At 34.9% G+C, this 23,615-nt stretch overlaps 1 protein-coding gene across 13 annotated transcripts in view; it reads right to left on the bottom strand.

The window, feature by feature from the left end:
* Positions 1-23,615, bottom strand: part of TPK1 (thiamin pyrophosphokinase 1) — a 355,873-nt gene that overhangs the window by 166,287 nt on the left and 165,971 nt on the right. For all 13 annotated transcript variants that reach the window (XM_063099234.1, XM_063099241.1, XM_063099246.1 and 10 more), the window contains one exon: positions 20,734-20,806. In XM_063099234.1, the coding sequence (XP_062955304.1) occupies positions 20,734-20,806 (73 nt within the window). The remainder of the gene's footprint in view (positions 1-20,733; positions 20,807-23,615) is intronic.

Here is a 23,615-nt window from a genome sequence, read left to right as displayed (position 1 = left end):
AAGGAAAAGCAACACTTGGTAAGAACATGGTGATGGTAACACCAAGGTCAAGGGTTTAGATTCCCATACAGGGTAGCTGTCAAAAAACAAACAAACAAAAAACAACAAAAGGAAAAACAAGAACTACATAAATGAGAACAACTACTTTAAAAATTCTGTTCAAGTGTGCTGAACTGACCACAGTCTTCCTTATGAAGTATCTCTCATCCCATAAATCAAAATAAGGAAACGCCATATATAAATTTAATTTAAGTCAATTACCAGAGTCTCAATCAATTAGTTTTTTAGGGGCTCACTATGTGTCTACTGCTTTATTAAATAATACTGTGTTCATAAGAAGTAGGAACCAACCAGATACTATTAAGATAATCCAGTAGAAAATAAAAAAATAGGAATATCATAAATACTAAACATGTAAAAAGTACAAATACATTTGCATGTTTGTTTGTGAGAGGGACAAGAGGCAGGCTTCTTTTCTTTCTTTCCCACAAGGAGAAATTCCTAGGAATATTTTACTTTCCAATAAGATGCTTAGAGGAAAGCCAGTCTTCTACTTATCCCTAAATTACTCCTTTCCTTTTGGCAGGTGATGGGGGTAGAGTGGGCATTTGAAAGTCCATTAAGACTTGGGGGCTAAGCTACATTCTCTAAAATAGAGCTTTACTAGGAAGCCCTCTACCTGGGGAGTACGACTGCCTCCATTAATAACAAAGTAGTCCCCACTTGATCCTTGGGTCTATTCAATTAGATAGACTCCGTGGGGAGAAATAATCACTAGATCAGAAGGTGAAAGACTACTTTGAAAAATATCTTGTAGAAATTATCTCAGGTTTACTCATATTTTAATAATTCATATATATTTATATACACAAATAATTAACTTTCAAGCAAAAAACAAATCACTAAAAGGACCTATATTATTGACAATTAGCTATTAATTAGCCTCATAATATAATTTTTCACATACACATGAAAATAGTATCAAAGACTCACAGGGTTGGAAAGGCAATAAAAGTCATCTATGTAGTGAGTAATATTTTTCATGGAATTTGAAAAGATAACTATAAAATTTATATGAAAGGATAAAGGACCAAGAAAAGCAAAGTCAATTTTATAGAACCAGGTAGTTGAACTTGCCCTTCTGGATTTTTTTTTTTTTTTAAGACTTTTTTTGACAGCAGTTTTAAATTCATAACAAAATTGTAAGGAAAATACAGAGAGTTCCCATACAACACATGAACCTATACATCCATGCATAACCTCCTCCACCAGAGTGATACATATATGCATATTTTTTAACAACTGATAAAACTACATGGACACATCATAATCACACAAAATTCGAGGTTTAAATTAGGGTTCATTCTTGGCGTTTTACATTCTACGAGTTTGAACAAATACATAATGGCATGCATCATCCATCATTACCATAAAGAATACATTCAGTATCCCCAAAATCCTCTGTGATCTGCTTGTTCATCCCTTGTTCCCTCTGCCCTTCACAACTATGTATCTCTGGATATTAAGATATAAAGTTAAAGTAACTGAGACAGAGTACTGGCAAAATAGGACAGAGATATTTGTTTCTGTGATTCACAGTTGCCTTCTAGGAACTAGAATAGTGACTGACTGTGGAGTATGCATAAAGCAAATGTACTTCACAGGGCCTGGTTTTCCAAAGCCTTGCAGTTTCAAATACTGAGCTTACAAAAAAACAGGAAATTTTCCAAGGCCGTAGAGTCTCTGTTGTAAGATAAAGAGTTGTAACACAGCAAGGCTGCTGGTTCAAATACAGACAAGTTACTGATTGATGTGTAAAGTTACTGGGAATCTTCTGGAGGGAGAAGGAATGTTTGCTAAGATCAAGCTTTTGTTGGTGGATCACTTATGGTATGTCATCTGGCTTGTTTCACTGAAAGTTACAAGCCTATATTGTTAAAACTATAACCCCACCGATGTCTCCTCCTGTAACTTCCTGGGCTGGAGAATAAATACAGGAAGAGAACCCCAATTCATGGTTAATTTCCCAAATGGAAGGAATGGCTCATTCTTGAGGGTTCCAGGAGATTAACCACTTTGGGTCTTCCCACTGCTCAGAAGAGATGGTCTTTGAGTAATCTTTTGCAGCTCCATTACCCAGGGGAAAAGAGGTGACAAATCCATGGGGGGCAAAGCAACAACTGACACACAGTATGTTTCCAATATATAGTTGGTGAATAAATATCTGAACAGAATTGACAAGACAGAAACAGACATACACATACGCCTATCTGAAAATTTAATAGCAAAGTCTAAAAACATTTATTAAAAAATAGAATAGAAAATGTCAGACCTTAGAGTAGGTAATTCTGATCTACATTTCATATACCTCACATTAACAAAAATTGTGGCATACTCAAACACGGGAGCATTCTGTAACAATAAAAATGAATGAACACGAAAAACAAGTGGAAGCATAGATGTATCACATATTCATCGGTTACAGAATCATGCAGGCACTATAACTGCATATGAATATAAAATGTAAACACATGCTAATTACCTCTATCTATGATTTAGTGATGCCTTGGTTAAAGCACAAAAAAATGTAAGAGAATAAAACTTTTTGCATTTAGACATGAGAAAGGGCTACGGGAATCTTGAACTATATAAGTAACACTTCTTAAGCTGGGTGGTGATCACATAAGTATTTATTATTTTTTATACTTTTGAACATTTTAAACATTTCATACTATTTTTTATATCACCTATCACTTATTACTGAGGAGTGAAGGGACTATTGATTCATTTTTGAATCTCTAGTGCCTAGATCAATGAATAATACACAGTAAGTATACATTAAATATTTGGTAGATGATCAAATTGGGTCCTTTCCCTATCCTTCCCACTAAGCTGGTATAAACTTACAGTTACAGGAAATTTATAACTAGTCCATTCCACATCTGAATAATTCTATTAAAATTTTATAAAATTCTTATAGCAAATTTAAGTATATTTTCCTTTACTGTCTTGTAATTGGCCTTAGATGTACCCTCTTGGGATCATACAGAACATTTCTTTTAAATGAGAATACTCACCAATTTATTTTCTTATATCCATTACACTGAGCCTGATTGTTAAATCATTTAGGATACAGATTTACATCAAGTAACATATACACTCTCCCTCTCATCTTCAGGAGATACTCACAGATGTGACAAGCACATGTTCCCAGCTGTAGCCACACCTCAGTACAACACTGACTAGAACAGGTGAGATCAGGGCCCCTTAGGAAAATGTTAGCAGTCTGTACAGTACAGAATATGTGAATATCATTATATGCAACAAGGCATGTTATCAAATGAAACCAGACAAAATGAACATATATCTAAAAAATAACAGTCTGCAAAAGCAAGATGTTTTATTAAGAAAAGCCATGAAGTATTAAGTATTAGAAATGGTTTCAAATATTAGAGTGTGATTTCCTCAATAAGAAAATAATTCCTCAAGGTGATTTATGTCAAGATGACAAAGAAGTTACAAATGCAAATATTTTCCTGCATTTTTGATATTCAAATAGCACTGGCTCTAGTTTCATCAACAAAGAAAGCAGTTGTTCTTAAAACTGCCACATGAGAAATACTCATACGTGGAAGCATGTAAAGAAACTATTTTCTTACTCAGTATCTATGAGTAATGAAGATTCAAAAAATAGATAAATCATGCTGTGAAAGCTATAGTTTGAGATGCATTGGAACTCAAGAGAAATACTAACTTAGAATAATAGCAAAAATAATAATTATAAATATTTCACTAATGTTCTACACTGGAAGATCATTCACATAAAATTACATATATATACATACACACACATATCTATATGCTATGAGATATGAAGTATTAAGCACATGTAAAACATTATAACCTCAAAAGTAAAAATCACTAAGAGCAAATATTAGTTTTCTAATAACTGTTGAATCAATGATCTAATAAATAAATGAAGAAAAATATGAAAATTAAAACAAAGCTTGAAAGTAATTAGGAATGAGGGGCATAGGGAGAGTGTATTAGTTGTTGGCTAAACAGAATTGTTACTCAAAGAATGAACACCACCACAAAGTGGCTGGGGCTTCTCCACCCCTACAGTCTCTTGATTACTACACGGCCACCACCACCACAGCACGATAAAAAAGTCCATTAAGTGCATGTTGCTCTCCATATTCTCTACGTGCTTGCTATGCAAACACAAAGTCAAAACAACTTATTCCACCCCAAACTATGTTCCTCTCTCCTGGAAATTCCCTCTCCAAACTGCCAGGTGCACTCTCAAACATGCCATACAGCATCAACGTAAACAGAACTGAAGATTTAGCTCTTAATTGTTTATAAAACCTAAATTAACTAGATAACATCTAACTCTCCCTCATTTCATACTGGCCCAGCCTCTTATGGTCCTTATTATGTAAAATAAGGAGAGGATACCATCCATATCAAAAAGTTGTTGTTGGACTTATATAAGACATACTTGTACGAATGAATGTTCTTCACAACTTCCTTCATGGAGCTCTTGTTAAAATTTCACGTTCTTAATGAGGCACACCCTGATTGCCCTATTTAATACTGTGACATCATGTACTTCTCTCTACAGACCCTGGCAGTCTGATCTTGGCTCTCTAGACTTCTTTTACTCTACTATAATTTTTCTATCTCCTCCATAGGACGTATCAACTTCTAACATGTTATATATTATTTATTGTCCTTCCACACGAAGATGTATATTCTGTGGAGGCAGGGGTAATTCATACTTGTGTTCCTGGGCACCTTGAATAGCACACAGTAAGACTCAGTAAATACTTGCTGAATGAATAAATGGATGACTATTTGCTATAGTGCAGATATCTTACACCTTATTTTGAACAGCAGTGCAGGTTCCACATGCTGCACCCACGTAGGAAAATGCTATTGAAGAACATAAAAGGAACATTTCGTTCATCCCTAAAATCATGTAATTCATTTTGATGATCTTAAGTCTTGATGTGAACAAGGCTGCAAAGATATAATAGTTTATGCTTTTCAGCCAGACTGGTATCTCTATCTCTTTGTAAGCTAAATCAATCAACAGAAGACTTCCCTATTCAAAAGAAAGCTAAACAAACTGTTTAAAGTTCTTGTAATAGACTAAAGCTAACCAACAAAATATAGTATTTTGAGTCTAAAATCAAATGGGTCACATTTGACTACCTGTCATGTTCTTTGTTTGGTACTTTTCATTCTTTTGTGTGTTAGAGAGAGACTACTGGAATTGGTCAGTACTCCAGCGCAGCCCATAATTACAACCAACTGCTGGGCTCTTACATCCATGCTAAAAACATTGAGTCAAAACATATACTCCCAGCTGAAATAGAAACTTAAAATGGATAATTTGTCATGGTAATATGAAGATATTGACCCTTTTATTTCTTCTAACTTCTCCAAGTTCTTAAGATGAACATTTCATCAGAACAAGTATAGTAAAAAAATAAAAAAGATACTGCTTTCCCAGCAGCAATTCCCCCTCTTTCTCAGATAATAGAACTTGATTTTTCTTTGGCTATTTATTTCCTCTCCCTTTCTTGCACACACAATTTGATATACAGTTTTGGAAGTGCCAGGGCTGGAATAAGACAACACAGTGCATCTTCTTATCCACTGCAAAAGATTTAAAGAAAAGCACATGTCACAATTCAGGCCAAAGAGAGCACCAGAATTGCTGGTAAGTGTGCATGAATGACCAGAGGAGAGGTCCGCTCTTCAGCATAAAGATGTGCTAGGATGGCAGCTGCTACACAATACGGGAGGGCAGCCTAGAGCTGCCAGAGAGCCACAGTGTGGCACCGGAGGATGAAGCTGACACTGTGGATGGAAGGGTAAGAAACAGTAGAGACCAGATACCTGCAGACTGTTTCAGGGGCCTCCCCAGAAGCTGAATCCACTTCCTTCCTTTTCCATTATATGGAAAAATAAATAACCTTTGGTTTGGCTTTCTGTTGTTGAGGCCAATTGTTTTCTATTGTTTGAGATATAAAGAGTCCTCCTTACCACCAGCCTGACTGCAGATGGAGAAAATATTCATTTATTTGGTATGGCTTAAGCATAAGATACCTAGCAAATGACTTCTTCCTTTATTTTAATGTTTTAACTGTATTTAGACATGAAAATCACCATTAGGTGGGTTAATATTCAGTATCTGTCATGCACAGGTCAGCATCTAGGTATTTAAAATCTAAGAATTTAAGCAATATGTACACTGGGTGGCCAGGAGAAAATGAACATTGAATAGAGTGTAGATGTAAAGAATGGGAGGGGAATGGGCCATAAAGACATGATATATTGGCCTGGCATTAGCAAAACATTCATTATCAGACTGGGTAATAAATTTGTGCTAATCAAGTATTGTGTCCTACCTTATTCAGCCATTTGAACACAGACAAGAGTTTATAATGACATATGCAATTTTTCCATTAAACATAGAGCATCAACACTTTAGTAAATGTTTTATCCCTGGTATTACCCAAAAGGTCCTAGGACATCATTAAAGATTAGGCAGAAACAGCTGTAAATTAAATGAAATAGGAATTAAATTTGTATGTTTTACACACACACACACACACACAGACTATTTGTATGTGTATGTATGTATATATGAATATATACAGTCATGGGCTGTATAATGACGTTTCCATCAACAACAGACCTCACATAATCTTACGGTCCCATAATATTATAATGGCTATACCGTGTAATCTAGGCATGGAGTAGACTACACCATCTAGGTTTGTGTAAGTGCATCCTATGATGTTCACGCAATGACAAAATTGTCTAATGACACATTTCCCAGAATGTGTCCCCATCAAAAAGTGACACGACTATATATACATATACATATCATATATATATATATATACACACACACACACATAATGGAAGAGACAGGATTTAAGAATAACCCTGTAATCCAAGTAAGAGAAATTTTCTTCTGCATGTGCATTTACTCAAACTTTCACATGACAAAATTCTGAAACCAGAGACATGCCAAAAAGTTTTAAAAAGCACGATATTAAGTGTAAAGATGATATATCATCCCAGTATACTTGGTTGTTCAATGCATAGAGAGAGAAGCAAGTTGAAAAATGGTCACTTGGTGTATTAGGGCAGCAAAAGCCACCATGCCAACTACAATACAATGCAATGACAGAGAACTGCTGAGAAAAATCACTGAGCGATTGCATTAGCTTCTCCTCAGTTCAGGAGTAACTGAAGAACAAAAAGTCGCAATGTTGAGAACCAGATCACAAGAGAAGAGAAGTAATAATCACAAAAATAATGAATTGAATTGAAAAGATGTAATAACAACAAACTGAGGAATACGTTCAATAATAATGGATTGAGATGATTCATAATGATCAAGGAAATATCATGAGTTCATATTAAAATGATGGGTGCCCTATGGTCTAAAAAAACCAAAATTTGAAAGCAGTTATTTAAAGGGCAGAAAGATGCTGAAGGTTACAAATAAGGTACATTAATCCTTTTTGTCAATGTGATAATTCATCAGATTGAGGAGACTGAAGAATAGAAAGGCAAACTTAAAGTGGGCAGAAGTAGTACTTTACATATGAAATAGTACACTCAGGGGGCAAAGTATCAAAGAAGTGTTGCAAATTATACAGACACATACAGGGGCAAAAAATACCTCATGTCTGGCAAATCCTTCTCTATTGTCTTGGAAAAATTCTTCAGGCAAAAAGAGAAGAAGCACACAGTACTCCTTGTGAGTAGGGAAACTGACTTCTGGAATCTCAGTCACTAGAATAGTATCAGCACTTATCAGTCAATAGAAATTTGATGGATAGATAAATGATGGCTGAATTAAAACCATTTCTCTCCTTGCATTTTTCTAAAATAGAAACTCAAATAAGCCATAAAATGAGCCTAACACTGAAAAGCAACACTGGTTCAACTACTGCTGCTTTGAGAAAATTAAGTAACACTTTCCTTTAAAGCACAATTAATATGGATTCTTAAAATGGTGACAAACATTAGTGCTTCGTATACAGTTAAGTAAAGTTTAAAATACATTAATGTTAATGAAGCTAACATCCAATAAGGAAAAATGAAATATAAATGTACATTGAGGTTAACAAATGCAGTAGTATAAAGTACTACATAAATAATTCAGAATATTTGCAAGTTTTAATTTATTTCTTAAGAGAAAAGCAAATGACAAGGAAACAAACTGATATCAGGAACTTAGCAAAAACTCTGTAATAAATAGTTTTCAGAACATGCCCTGGAATTGGTTCAGCTCAATTTCCACTACAGCCAACATCTATAGCTACAGCAAACATAATATATGCTTGTCGTAGATGATCCTAATCACAGTAAAATCACAAATCATCTAGAAAGGATAGGTTTATGTTCCATGTGGAATACTTACACATTTTTAAGGAGAAAAGAGGTTCAAGCAGTAAAGTTTATGGTATATACTTAGATTAACCAAATAATTTTATTAGATTAACCAACAATTTTATTAATATATATTTTAGATTTGTATCTGTCATGGGTATTAAAGCCTACCTTACAAGTATTAAAATATTTCATTAGAATAATCAAATTTTATTATATAATTTATTAAATCTACCTTATGACGATTAAAATATTAATTAAGATATTAGCTTTCAGGGCCGACCCTGTGGCTCACTTGGGAGAGTGCGGTGCTGGGAGTGCAGCGGCGCTGGGAGCGCCAAGGCCACGGGTTCGGATCCTATATAGGACTGGCCGGGGCGCTCACTGGCTGAGCGTGGTGCGGACGACACCAAGCCAAGGGTTATGATCCCCTTACCGGTCACCAAAAAAAAAAAGATATTAGCTTTAAGCTGTAAGCTCTATGAAGTTACCCACTGTGTTCTTTTGTTCACCACTGTATCTCCAATACAAGAACCCCAAACAGCATATGGCAAGTAGTAAGCATTCAGCAATGCATAAAGTCACTTATAAAGGCATAGCACGTGAGATAAATTCTCTCTAGGCCAGGGATCAGCAAACATTTTCTGCAAAGCTCAAGACAGTAATCCTTTTAGGCTTGGAAGGCTATAGGGCCTCTGTTTAAATGACCCACCGCTGCCTATGTAGCACAAACGTGTCCACAGATAATAAATAAACAAATGGGAAGGGCTGTGTTCCAATGAAACTTAAATTTGAATTTCTTGTAATTGTCATCTGTTATAAAATACTATTTTTCTTTTGATTTTTTTTTTTTTCCTGACAGATATGGCTTGCAGGTTGTAGTTTACCAAGCAACCCCTGTTCTAGGCCTACAATTAGTTACTACGATTATACAACTAAATTGTATATATGTGCAAGGAATTTAATATGAAGAAAAAGGTTCGGACCTTTTAAAAATCCCTCTGAACCTCATAGTTCTGTCTGTAATGGAACTAATATGCAAAACAAAATTGCTGTTAAGATTATAAGAGATACTGCACAGTGAAGAACTCATAGGGAATGCTCACCTCAGAGCCTAGAAGAATCTCTAGAAACATCAGCTGCTACAGCCAGACCTCCTCATATCAAAGTTTATTAGATTAATATTCTCCAGAGACCTTTGTGTAGATGTTTACACAATTATTTTTTAATTTAATGACAACTAAAAGAAATTATTACAAGGCAATGAGTGTCAACAACTAACCAAATTTCAAAAGACCAATGTAAAAGCCATTAGACTGTCATTCTCTATTACTTAATTTATTGTTTGCCAATAATTTAACTAATATAGGTTAATGAGTTTCCACATTTTACACACATAAAACCTATATTGGCCCCTCTAAAATTCTATTTCAACAGGAAGGAAAACAGATCCTCTGAAAAAAATAATAATATATTAATTATTATTTCATGCACTATGCCCAGAGAGTGATTTGGCCTCACAAAACAAGAAGAGATAAGTCTGGTGAAAACACTCCCAAGTTTGCTATTAGCTTATTCATTTTTAGGTCAAGTCCTTTAGTGCCCGTCCATTTACTCAGGACAAAAAAATACTTGTGCAAATTATCCTGCAAAGATTTTATTGGGCTCTGAGACAGCTAGAGTAACTTCATGGACTGAGTTTATAAGGTTAAGAATTCAGAAGTGCCATTTCCTCCTAGGTGCCATGCACACCAATACTGAAAATGTATTTCCAGTGACATGCACCCTAGCCTCTCACTCAGCATAATTAAATACAACATGTATGCGGTTAAAAAAATTTAAGATTCTTTTTAATAAAGTAAGTTTTTCCAACAAAATGCAGCCTAATTCTCTGAAAGATCAAATAATCTTGAATATACCTAATATTAAAACTATGATCTTTTGACAATTAACTGTCTCCCTCACAAAATTAATGACATTAATAAGAACTAACAATTTGTATTATATAAAATATTAATCACTTTTATAAATTATGTTCTTGAATCCCCATAATAACCTTATAAGATATGTATAATTACCACATTTTAAGATATATAGACTGAAGTTTCGAGAGACTAAATAACTTGCCCAAGGTGACAGGTGGTAAGGACACTGTGTGTGATCTGAAGCCCACACTCTTAACCTACTATGCTTTGCACTCAAACTGCTTAGACAAACTGTGGGTATTTTAGCAGGATTAAGCAGAACCATGCCTTTATAATTTATACTATACCTTTTAAAAATTAGTTTTCTCCAGTTTTAAATACCTGAACATCCTTTAGCTGTTAGGCACACATGACCTTGGCCTGACTCCCTGCTGCTTCCATGGCAGCCGAAGTCTTAGAAATCCTCAAGGCTCTGACAGCCATCTGAAAGCAGGCAATGAACTTAGCTAGCCCTCTCTCCTTTTTGTCTGCTTCCTCAAGTCATTATATTATCATTAAATTTATGACACAGTTCACTTTTTGTGTGTGTGTGTTATTAAACATACCATTATGATCAACATCTCTGTGCATAAATGTTTGTTTCTGGTTATTTCCTTAGACTTGAATTCTCGAAATGAAATTACTGAGAAAATAAGAACATTTTTAAATTCCTTGATGTATGTTGCCAGAGTTTCTTTCTAGGAAAGAAACTATTAATATATCCCTATTAGTAATATATAAAGGTGAAGTGTTTCTTCTTTTAAAATATGAGTAATTGTAGGAAAGACAATTCATCATGAACTTCTTATTGTGAATTAGTTTGATTTACTTGCTTCTTAATGCAAATAGAAATCAGTTCCATTAAGTGAAAGATGACTTTAAACAGAGAGGAAGGAAAGAGAAAGTTAAGGTAATTCAGGAGTGTGAAGCAGGAATGGGACTGAAGGTGGTTTGTCCTATTGAGGACTGCTAAGGGACAGTATGAAGAAAATGGGCATTCCTTGGAGGTTAAAATAGTTGTCAATCAACAGGATAAAGAGCACAGATCATCTTTAAAGCTGGCTCCAAAAACATGAAAATATAATTTACTATCCTTTCATATTAGAATATTGATAGGGAATTTTTTAATAAATAATCAATGTTCAGAGTTTTTCTAGGTTTTAAAATTTTAGCTACTGTACATTATTTTTCCCCTATCATTATAGAAGTTGTCTTTCTTCTTGAATGTATGCAAGATAAACACGTAAAAACACATTTGGAGAATACTGTCAAGAATGACTCCTGAAAAAAATGAATACATTCAATTTTTAATAATGAGGTTCCATAATCACTCATTAAATTGAATTAACCAGAACTCTGTAACTAGAAACTACATGCCAGATCAAGGGCATAGCAGGCACAGAGCAAAATGACATAGACTCTAGATAATCACAAATACAGATTTAAAATTAGTCCAAACTTGTTCTCATACTTGCTAGGAAGGGGAATAGATAGATAAAGCCAATTGGAATCTAAATGATCTATGTTCCTTGACACAGGTATGAAAATCGTCTTTTTACCTGCAGAGATATAATCACAAAATAACCATTTCTCACCATTTTCATTATTGTATAAAGCATACAATGGTAGATTGTTCCTTCAACTTTATTTACCAGCCTTCTACAAACACTTCTACTTTCAAACTAGAGAGGTTTTTGGGGTATGTTTTTTGTTTTGTTTTTAATCATCAAATGACAGCCTACAAGTAACAATTTCTTCAGCAAGAACGTCATATGACTAAACTCTTAAAAACTCTATGTAAGAGGTTGCCTAATATACTAGTAGTCTTTTTCTAGTTTTCTAGATGGTACATAAAAGAAAAGAAGAAACACAATTTAACCTTGTAGCAATTCTACATTCCATCCCAAACATAAAGAGACATTCTAATCTAGTGTAATCTTTGCTGCCCTGTGTGTTGTTAGATAACCTTTCCTTTCAACATGGAATTGAATGAAAGCTATAGAGTTTCAAACACAAAACTCATCTCTTCTGTTAATGGAAGTTAAATGTCTTTTCAGAACAGCACAGTTTTTTAAATGATGGCTTCCTTCCTAAAAGCAGAGCCAGAATTCTGGGTGGCAGAGGGTGCAGAACAAAGTTAACACAGCAGGCTTGAGACTGCTATCCTTAAAAGGACCTGTTTACAAGGTTGGCTCTTGGCTGAAATCTGGGAACTTGAATGGTAAACAGCTCCCTATTCTAATATAAAATATCTCTAAATGGTAACAGTGGCTCACTGTGCCTAGACTGTACAGTGAATTTTATGCTGAGAATCTGCTTTCTTTCCTTCTGGATGTTTGAGTTTTTGGTACATGCTATGCAGAGGGTTTAGGTATCTATGTTACCAGCCCTTGGTAAAATTTTGGTACTGCATCTCGAATGAGCTTCCTGGTCACAACGCATTACACTTATCACAACTCCATTACGCATATCCTGTGTGACTCCACTGGAAGAGGACTCTTTGGACTGGTGACTGGTTTTCCCAGACTATGCCCCATGCACCTTGTCCCTTTGCTGATTTTGCTTTATAGCCTTTCATTCTAATAAGCCATCACCATGAATATGACTATATGCTGAATCCCCTGAGTCCTCCCTGTGAATCACTAAAACTTGGGGGTGGTCTTGGGGTCTCCAAAACAAAGAGGCAGAGAAATTCTTTCTCAATGAAAATGTTGGAGTAAGCTTCTATTTTATACTGTTACTATAAGCATCTAGACCCAGAGATCTGCTCTTGGTCTGGGTGCCATTCCTTCACTACCACTATGAAAATGCCACGGAAATAATTAGCCTCACCAAGACTCTCTACCGAGTTTCTCCAGAAACGCAAGGATGTGGCTGGGGTAGGAGTTGGACTACTAAAGGTAGCCTTGGTGTCTATTGATGCTCGATTACCTAGAACTAAGCAGAAATAGAAAAGTTAAATATTCACACAGAGAAAAGGAGGCCACAGAATTTTCTCAGCATGCAAACCTGATCCTCACTCTCTTTTGAGAAAACTCCCTCCATTAAACTACAGGACTATGGCATAATGGTTAGAAAACAGTATGGATTCTGGGAGCAGAATGCCAAATTGAATCCCACATCAACCATTTCCTACCTGTGTAACCTTGGGCAAGTCACTCAACCTCTCTGTGCCTCCATGTAGCCATAAAATGTAAATTATAAGGAGTTCTAACCTAATAAACTTTGTTGCAAGGATTAAATGAATTTATAAATGAAAACACATATAAAAGTAATTGGCATATTGTAAGCCCTAAAAAAATTAGCTGTTGTTATTGTTATTTTAGATTGTCATAATCAGTTTTTGTCTTGAGAGAGCTTTAATCATTTTTTAAAGACTTTACTTTTTTAGAGCAGTTTTTGGTTTACAGAAAAACTGAGAGTAAGGTACAGAGATTTTCCATATAGCCCCTGCCCAACACATGCATAGCCTCCCCCATTACCAACATCCCCCACCATAGAGGTGCATTTACTGCAATTGATAAATGTCTCATCATTATTACCTGAAGTCCATAGTTTATATTAGGGTTCACTCTTAGTATTGTACATTCTGTGGGTCTGGACAAACAATATAATGACATGTAACCACCATTATAATATCACGTAGTGTATTTTCACTGCCCTAAAAATCCCCTTTTATTACTTTCAAGGATGTATTAATTATTTATTTTCTTTCTTTTTTTTTCTTTCTTTTTTTTTTTCTCTTTCTTTTTTTTCTTGGTGGCTGGCTGTTACAGGTATCCAAACCCTTGACTTTGGTATTGTAAGGCTGCACTCTATGATTATTTTTTCTTACAGGCTTTAAACAGTAGAGAAAGCCCATATGACTTTCTTGAAAAGTATTTGAAACCACAAAACAAGCTTATAAGCATCCAAATACATTTTAGCCTAGTTTGAAGCCAATATACTAAAATAGGTGTTGGTGGGTAAAGGGTAGGTGTTTCGGGTAAAATTCAATTTTTGGCAGACTTACTTAATATGATATTATACACAGTGGATTTACAAAAGGGACATACAGAATATCAAATATCATAAACTCATTTGATTACAGAAACCTTTTCTATATGAAGTTTCATGCAGGACCAGTGCTTCACTGTTCTAGTTGTAAAAGGATTAGACATCTGCTTCACATAAACTTCAATGAGAACCTATTAACAACTAGGAATACTAGGATGAATGACCATAGACTTCAGATTCCAGAAGATCACATTAATGGGGATAAGAGGAAAAATTATGATAGAATTGTGTACACCAAGCTTTGCGAGAAAGTATAAAGGAAAGAATACCCAACACCTATAGGTGGGGAATTGCGAGGGAGAGGATTGATGAAAAGGGGTCCCCTGAGCCAGATGAATGAGGGAAAAAGATGGTCACAGAGGCTCTGGAGCATACAGTGTGTGATATAAGATGATCGAGGAAGGACAGGTAGGCACTACAGAGGTCAAGTGTGCCTCACCTGGGAGTTCTTAAAGTTAAAGGGCGAAGGCTCTCCCTTTCTAAATGCCTTAAGCATGTTAAACAAATTCAAACAAAACAGGCTTCAAAAAATATAGACAGCAATAAAGTGAATTAGAAAGGACTATGATTGAGGCAAGCATAAAAATTAAGGTATATTTAAGAGGCAGTTTCACATAATGTTCCCCTGGCAGCCTCATCATTCCCTTGGTGAGATGCTAATAAAGGTTAGACAGCCGAATTTAAGAATATAAAGTGAAGAACCTGTCACTCAGTTGTCAATGGAAACCACCTGTCTATAATTTCCTTAACAAAGCCTTTATATCTCAGCATATGTTAATTAGTCTTCATCCTTAGGCTTAAAATTTTCTTATGCTCTGGTTTTCCTTGTTTCTTATTTTTTTAAAAAAAGAAATATACCAATAAGTGGACTTGAGCTTTACATATTTTGTAGTTTCCTGTTTTGCATAATAGTCAGACTTGCTAACTTTTTACACTTTCTAACAGTCCAGTTTGTCATTTTCTCCAAATTAATTAATTTTATCATATCTAAAAATTGTGGGAATGTGGCTGGGAAGAACTAGAAAAGAGACACAGCAAATAGAAAATAATACGATTCATCAGATTAGGAAGATCAGTGCAGATGTTTTTAGCTATGGAGAGTCCACGAAATTCAAATAGAATCAAACCTGAGTCCTTATCAAATTTGAAAGGATTTTCTAAGTGACTTTGATTATGAGTTGCATCTATACTTATAAATTATGCATTTATAAAAATTAACTGCTTAGAAATATATTTTTAAGACACTGTTACTGAAAAACAATAGACAGTGAAAAGCTCCTAAGCAAACAATTCTAGAAAGTAAAACAAAATACTATGCACTTACATTAAAATAGTGCTTTAGTATTTCTAGAGCACTGCCACATGTACACTGTTATTTGATCATTACTCATTTATCATATGACAAAGTCAGAGCTATAAAATATGATTTAATTGCATATGTGGTATAAGACTTCCTTATATGTAAATTAACAACTCATAAATAATTTGCACTGTTAGTTCAAAAAAACAATCGCTTATTACTTATAAAAAATGAAAAAGCACACTATTAATAGCCAAGGTTAAGTATTAATTATCTGACAACCATACCTACCTACCTGTACCTCCCACTCCATTCTCCACCCTCCCCACCCCTATTATTTGAGAATCAGTGTCCTCATCTTTAAATTGGAAATAAAATACAAGCATTTCGAGCTTAACATCAGTAGCTTATTAAAAAAAAAAAAATCAGACATTCTATTTCAATGTCAACCAGAAGACAATTTCTGATTATTTTGAAAGAGAAAGTTATATTCAATCTAAAATCCACAGTTTCCTAAAATACAGGTAACAGCCATCATGAGATGTACAATCATGAGCCATTTTCTGCAATTATAAGTAACATTTATAGCATTTTGTATTTATAAAAGGAAGCGTTGCTTTAAAAGGTTTAAATATACTTTACCCACTGAGAGTAGTCTTCAAAATTTGGGAATGGCCATGCCAGTATTAGATGACAATAGGAAAATATCATCATGAAACATTTGTTTAATAAAAGATATTCTTCAATAATTCATGTAGTTTGCTTAAAAATCTTATCATTTCCAATTCTGAGACATACACAGTGAAAGACAAGGAGACGATAATCTGTCTGGATCTCTATCTCCACTCATTCAGTTTATAGCGTTGGAACTGCCTGGTGGTACAGAATAATCCTGTTATATCTATAATAGAAAACTGGTGTTCAGCATCAACTCAACCTTTCTGCTAGTCTCATTCACCATTTACACCAGAGTTTATTGTACCTCCACAATCAAGTCTTGCCTTTGCATATGCACTTCTACCAGGGTCTCTGGTACCATATTCCAGTATTCTTGACCACTGTTTTCACACCATAGTATGTTCATCCAGGACTTGGGTGGATTAAGAGAGAAGATAAAATCAGAACTTGGGCCATATGACTATGGTTGTCTTCCCCACACTGTCTAGAACATAGCCTTGTGGTGATCACAACACTTCCTGGAATGACAAAATACTCACTTGTATCACAAAGGAAAACATTCCTATATTTAAAAGCTACCTATGCCCTTGCAATTTCCTATTACCAAATCACCTTGATTCTTCAATCTTCTATCTTGGCTCAATCCTTTATCCTACAATTAGCTTTTAGGTAATTTAATAGTTCATCAGTTTCATAGATTTTGGTCATTCTTGATCTGGCCCAACTATGGCACCTTTAACCTTGCTGCCCCAGAACTGACGGGTGGGGGAACATGCTGGAAACATGAAGGCAAAGTGTTTGGTAATCACACTGTTATCACATTGAAGGTGATACTAGAATTCATTCTCAGGGACACTAAAAATCCTGTTCAAGGAACTGTCTTCCCCAACAGGCCAAAGGCGTCGCCTGCTGAGAAATAGTTGTAGTAACTGAGTCCCAGTCACAACAAAATTATTTTTTTATGAAAAATATGGACATTGAACATAAAGCTGTCTCTGACTAAGCTCTACCATTTTGTTCAAATCACTTATGCTTTCTGGGCCTCAGTTTTCTCATCAGGAAATTGGGCTAAAGAATAGTGTTTAATTTTTCTAAATTATTTTATGTTTTATTATTATATTTGTAACAGGCTGAACAGAAGTGACACCATTTTGTTAAACTTCTAAATTAAAAAGGTTTTTTTCTCTTACTCTTCCAACCTGAACCACATAGCTTACAGCTGGACATTAGAAAACAATGGTTCTTGTTCACGTGATTGCTAGAACATAATGACTTTTGCTCACATTGTACACAGAATAATTATAGAAGAAATTATTAACCCAGGTGGCCGTTCTTTACTAGCTTACTAACTAGATCTTTTTGAGGTTAACAGGAACTGAATCCGTGACTTGACTTCATGGAGGATGGTGACCATAAATCAGCTCCCACCTGAGAAGTTTTTTGATGTTTATCTGCAATTTTCCTGAATGTCCCTGCTTAGGTTACCATGAATCAGTCCCCCTACTACCCATCCATATAAAAAACCCTTTGGCAAGTCTGCGAAAAGCACAGATGGTCTTTGAGACATGTGTCCACCATTTCCCCAGGCTGCCGGCTTCCTGATTAAAGGCTATCTTTCCTTACACCAACACTTGTCTCTCAATTATTGGCTATTGAGTGGCAAGCAAACAGACCTTTGGGGTTTTGGTAACATATTTACAATATATTTTTATCTCCTACCTTACATACCAACATTTATGGAAAAACCTTGTTATTCTGTAACTTTTGAAGGCATTAGCTAAATACTACAACTAGTTTCTTAACCTCCTAAATATTAAAGAAGCATGCTTTGAAACTGTCTTTCCTATATATCCAGTGAGGACCCCACAGACTTTATAACAATAAAAGAATAGCAGGAATTACATGAGATAATGCAGTCTCTTCTGAAGTTGTCAGGAAACTGAAATGCATGTGGGCATGATGAATAATTAAGATCAAAATAGGTGATTTTAGCCTTGAATCATAAAAGCATTGACTGAACCAGAAAAATGGAAAAAATAAAAAACAGTAGGGGTAAAATCTATGAGACATTCCTCATTCTGTATTAATATTAGTGAACTAAGACAAATAGGCAAAGGGGGGATACACAAAGATATTACAGCACAAAGATTTTACCTGAAAAGGAAGACTTCAACAGAGTAAATTAAGGGCCGCACACAGTTTGCAGAGTTCAACACTTTGTATGAAGAAATGTTGGCAACACAGTCCACCTTACAATTAACATAGCATTTTAAGTTTCTCCTTTATTTTACCTTCTTCACTAGCGTCCCAGTTTCAGCTTCATTGAAAACCCAGACCAGGTTGGTGGAGGAAGAGGCATGTACTTTAAAGTGGAGATAACCTCCTTTGTGAAAGAACAGCTAAAAGACTGTTTAAGTTGGAGATAATGGCTTATATGAAGTGTGTGTAATGTTGCATTAACTTGTTGTAATTATCATCATTATTAAAACTGCAGCCAGACACTCACTAAGAACTCTATAGGGCACATTAACAATATAAAAGACATCATCTATGCCCTCTAGGAACATACCCTAAAAATTCAAGCAGTGAATTCAACACTCATTGATACATGACCTAGAAATATGCATGCACTTTAGAAATTAGAAGAGTCAGATGAACCCTACTTTCAAAACTAAACCTTAACAAATACAAATTCATTTTTAAGGTTGAAAAAAGTGAAGCAGGAAATGTAAGAGAAATTCATCAAGAGGTATTAACTCAAAATTTTCCTTTATCCCTGACCCCCACTTTACTACATCCAGAAATAAAAAAGCTGGCTTCCCCTTCCTCATGCTGAACGGGAATGATCAGGTTGGCATTTACAATTTGACAAGCCAGCAGCATTCAAGAGAGAGAGAGACAAGTCACATCTGGCCAAATCCTCAACTTTTTGACTCTGCCTGTCCCTGCCTCTCCTGCTGTTTCTTACACTCCCCAAAATATGATTGATATCTATGTATTTGTAAAATTCCGCATTGTAAGCAAGGCTGAGGTTTTCCACCCCAACGAGGCTGAGGTATGGAGTTAAAGAGAAGTAAGACTGTGGGGAATGAATAGGAACCTGTCAATGTTAAAGTAATTGAGCATGAATATCAAACACTGACTTGGGAACAGTCTTCATTTGCTGAAGGAAAGTTTGATCAGCTTGTGGGCAGATGGAATGTGCACAGATCTGTATTTGATGCCAACCCCAGAATTTCCATGTCATCACAGTCTACCCTTTATAACTACAATATCTTTGTTTTCCTACATAGAACCATGCTGTACTTTTTGCCCATTTCTATTTTTTTCTTTTCTTTCCTTTCCTTCCTTCCTTCCTAAGAAAGGTTTCCTCTCTCATTTTTGAATTTATCTCATCTCTCTCCAAGCCTCATAGAGAATTTTAAGTTTTATGATTTCAATACCTGCTGTTTCTTTAAAATAAAAAGATATGTGATTTGCTAATACCAGTTTAGAATAACACACATTTTAGTGTTTTGGCTAGAAGAATTACTAATGCTATAATTTTTATATTAAAAACTCTACAGTGTCTTCTAAAACCAGAGAAACCTTGAATTAAAATTACTTTTAATACACTATTTGACTTCTATCATTTCCAGTTAGGCCACTTATATATTGTTAAGTGGCAAGGATCTCTGGAAGATTTGTACAACAATGGTGATAAAATGAACACCTTTATAAGGTCCAGGTTATTATTAATCTGAGGTCATAATGAATAGCTTTATTCAGAGCAGAGTAATAATAGTTTCAAAAAAACTAAATGTTGAAGAAAAAAACATTGGTTCTAAAATTCTAGGAACACAAAATTTTTGCAAAAATTCATTTACAAAGATTTTTTACTAGAGTTTACAATGAAAAAAATGAAGACAACTTAAGTGTTCATTAATTGGGAATTGGTTAAGTAAAATAAGTTACATTCATTAAATAAAATTAAAAATGATTTGTAAAAAATATATACTCACTGAGGATGTATGCAACAAACGTATATTGAATGAGCCTATATAAACTATAAGCTCATTAAAATATATTTGCTTAATGGATTGATTTATACTTATCTGATGGTGATAGAATTTCTTCAAGATTGCATTTCCACTTGTCATCATTTAAATTTCCATTCTGAATGTGTATAATTGCTATAATTTTAAAAAGCTATAAAAAATTATTATACAGTGAGCTTCTCAGTCCCTACCTTTACACCAAGAAAATCAGAAAGAACGTAGGAAAAGCAATCATATGAGAAATATCTTGAATATGAAAGTGCTTGTGGTTTACCTTAATACCGTAGTACTCTTTGACTTCGGGCCTAATAGAATCAAAGTCTCCATTGATGAATTCAGGCAAAAAGCTGAAAGAAACAGTTCCAAGTAAGTCAACTAGTTTGGTCCATTTATTTGTTAAACTTTAAAACTGTGATTATAAGGACCAGAGGGAAAACTAATGTACTCAAAATGAAAACAAAAAGCAAACACACAAAAACAAATAAAGACCATTTTCAGAGTTAATAGGATGCCACATTATATACTTTTGATTTCAATACAGTATGATTGAGGTGAACTCCACATATCCAACAAATTCATCAACTCAATCAGACTGTCAGTCAATATTTATCTTTTAAAACAAATAAAGATTAAAGAAGATTATTGGTTAAAAGATATTCCCAATTTAAAAACTCTAACACTAACATTCATCATCTTTGCATAGTACCTTCTACCTATATACAAAGCTTTACATTATTGCATGCTTACACAAGTTCAGAACTTTCAAAAGATGTGAACAGAACAAATGATCATGAAGATTCGGCATTCTGTGCTGAGCATGAGTCAGTTCAAAGACCACAGCGGTGTGCTGGACTTGCAGAGGGCGAGAACATACGTTGGGATACAAAATGGAGTGGAGGGGGGAAGGTGGAGAAAGGGAGGTTGGGGATAATTGGGTGGAGGACACGGGGTACAAACACAATTTGTGATAATGGGCATGCTGCCAGAATGGATCTGGCCTTCACATCTTGGGCGCGAGGGGTGACAATCAGCTTTGTGTCTCATGAATGTTCATAACAAATATGAATAAATAATAAACTGTTAATTTTTTTTTTCCAAATGTCCTATTGACATATTTCTAAAAACAGGAGTCTATCTAGGTTTGAAATACTACATGGGTCACAGTTACTAAATATATGGAGGGATTCCCAAATGCGGAGGTTTCTAATAATATTACGATTACCTTACCTCTCTTCCCTGCTATATTTTTTTCACAGCAACTTTTAGAAAAGCTACCTTACTCAATGTACATAAGCCATCATTTATTGTTTTTACATAAAATATTTATGTGACATAGTAAAATTTCTTCTCACATCAAACTCCTAGCTGCGGAGAAATACAATGTCCCTGGCTTTCTCAGTACTCCTACAAAAAAAACCCTAGCGTCTCGAGCCCCAGAAATATATGAAATGAAGAAGAGAATGTTTGCTTTTGCTTCCTCCAGAAATATTCTACCCTTCACATACCATAAGAATTAGATCTGTAGCCATTTATCCAGTTAATTGTTCTGATTCAAAAGAATAATAGAACTTTTATTATGTCTTCTCAAGAGGGCCAAATTGTTACCTAACAGACTAGATCCCTAGGTAAAAGGACAGAAGCATTACCTCCCTGGGAATTCAAAAGAGATGAAGCTTCTTAATTAAAAATATTTCTTAGGCCATACCTAGTCTAAGTGACGTTTGTTGAGCCAACTTTTCTTTGAGCTATACACCTTCCTGTGATTAAATGGTAAGAGAAAGTTTCCCATGAAGATCTATCACATAGACTGCTGAGCTTGGATGAGCTAGGCCCAATAATTCTTTTCACTATTCAGTTCATTCCACAAGTATTTACTGAGCATCAACTATGTGCAGAAGACTATAGCTTATTTCAGAATGAGACAGAACCGGAAAGTAAATAGCAGTATCTAGGTTTTTAAAGCATCTTGCCTGGTTTCAACATCTTCCTATCAACTTTCTTCCTCAAAATTTCACACCATATCTATCACTCTCAATTTCACTTTATACCTATTTAGGTGAATGTCTTATCAGGACAAAAAATACACTATTACCTCCCTCACCATGTAAAGCAGCCATTTAAAATTAGGACTGGGTCTGTGCTGTCTGGTTCAAGCAACTCCCTAAGAAGACTGACTTTATATTGCTCTCCAAATATTGATTTCAATAATAAATAAAAATGAAAAATAAAAGCTGATACACACAGTCAGGTCAATGTCTGTCCCCATAGGATAGATCATCTTAAAAAAGAAATAGATCTCCTTTTATCTTACACTGTGAATAATGAGAGAAAGCAATCCTCTAAACTCAATTATATTGTCATATAAACTAGAAATAGGAAAACAAAAAAAAATTACATAGGTGGAGGATAACTAAGTTTGGTTAATTTTTAATATCATTTTCTCCAATATAACATATATGCTTTCAAATTGAACCAGGATGCTTATTTCTAAGAAGACCCCTGCCAAAAATAAACCTGGTATTCATGCTGAGATGACTAAAATAACTACAACTTTTTGTCATATAATACACTAGTTTTTGAAACTTCCTGAAATGTACTTTTTGACGCTGTAATTAAAAGCCCATCTCACTCTTTCTGAGGCAGCTGTTACCATGGTACCCGGGCATTCTGAAGAGGTACTTATTGGAGATGACACTTCAAAGATGTAGAGGAGCTATGATAAGACATAAATGACAGTTTACACTAGAAGTTTATTTTCAGAACTCTTTGGGGACTGATTACACATAGCAACTGACTGTGAGTATACAGATTTGCGTAGCCACTGATCACATCTCTTGTCTACTGTTGACATAGATCACATCAATATACCTCTTCTTCCTATCCTCAATCGATGGGCACTGACTCATTAGTACTTAATGGTGTACCAAATTCTCCACAAATGGCCCACCCAGACTCCTTTGATGTGTACATTTTAACTCTTACCGCACTTGTCATTCACTCATGACAGAGGAAGGGTCCAAAAAGGGCTGAGATCAATTAATGAGCTTAAGATCCATCACAAGCAATAATCTAGAGGGAGGGTGATAAATTTAGAAAAAGTGCTTAAACATGATGTGGTAGAAAACAACTACTGTCTTTCATAAAATCTTTCCTGAT

The sequence above is a fragment of the Cynocephalus volans genome, chromosome 6 (assembly GCF_027409185.1).
Source record: "Cynocephalus volans isolate mCynVol1 chromosome 6, mCynVol1.pri, whole genome shotgun sequence".
Lineage (NCBI taxonomy): Eukaryota > Metazoa > Chordata > Mammalia > Dermoptera > Cynocephalidae > Cynocephalus > Cynocephalus volans.
The sequence above is the reverse complement of the archived record's forward strand: the minus strand, read 5'-3'. Positions and strand labels throughout refer to the sequence as shown.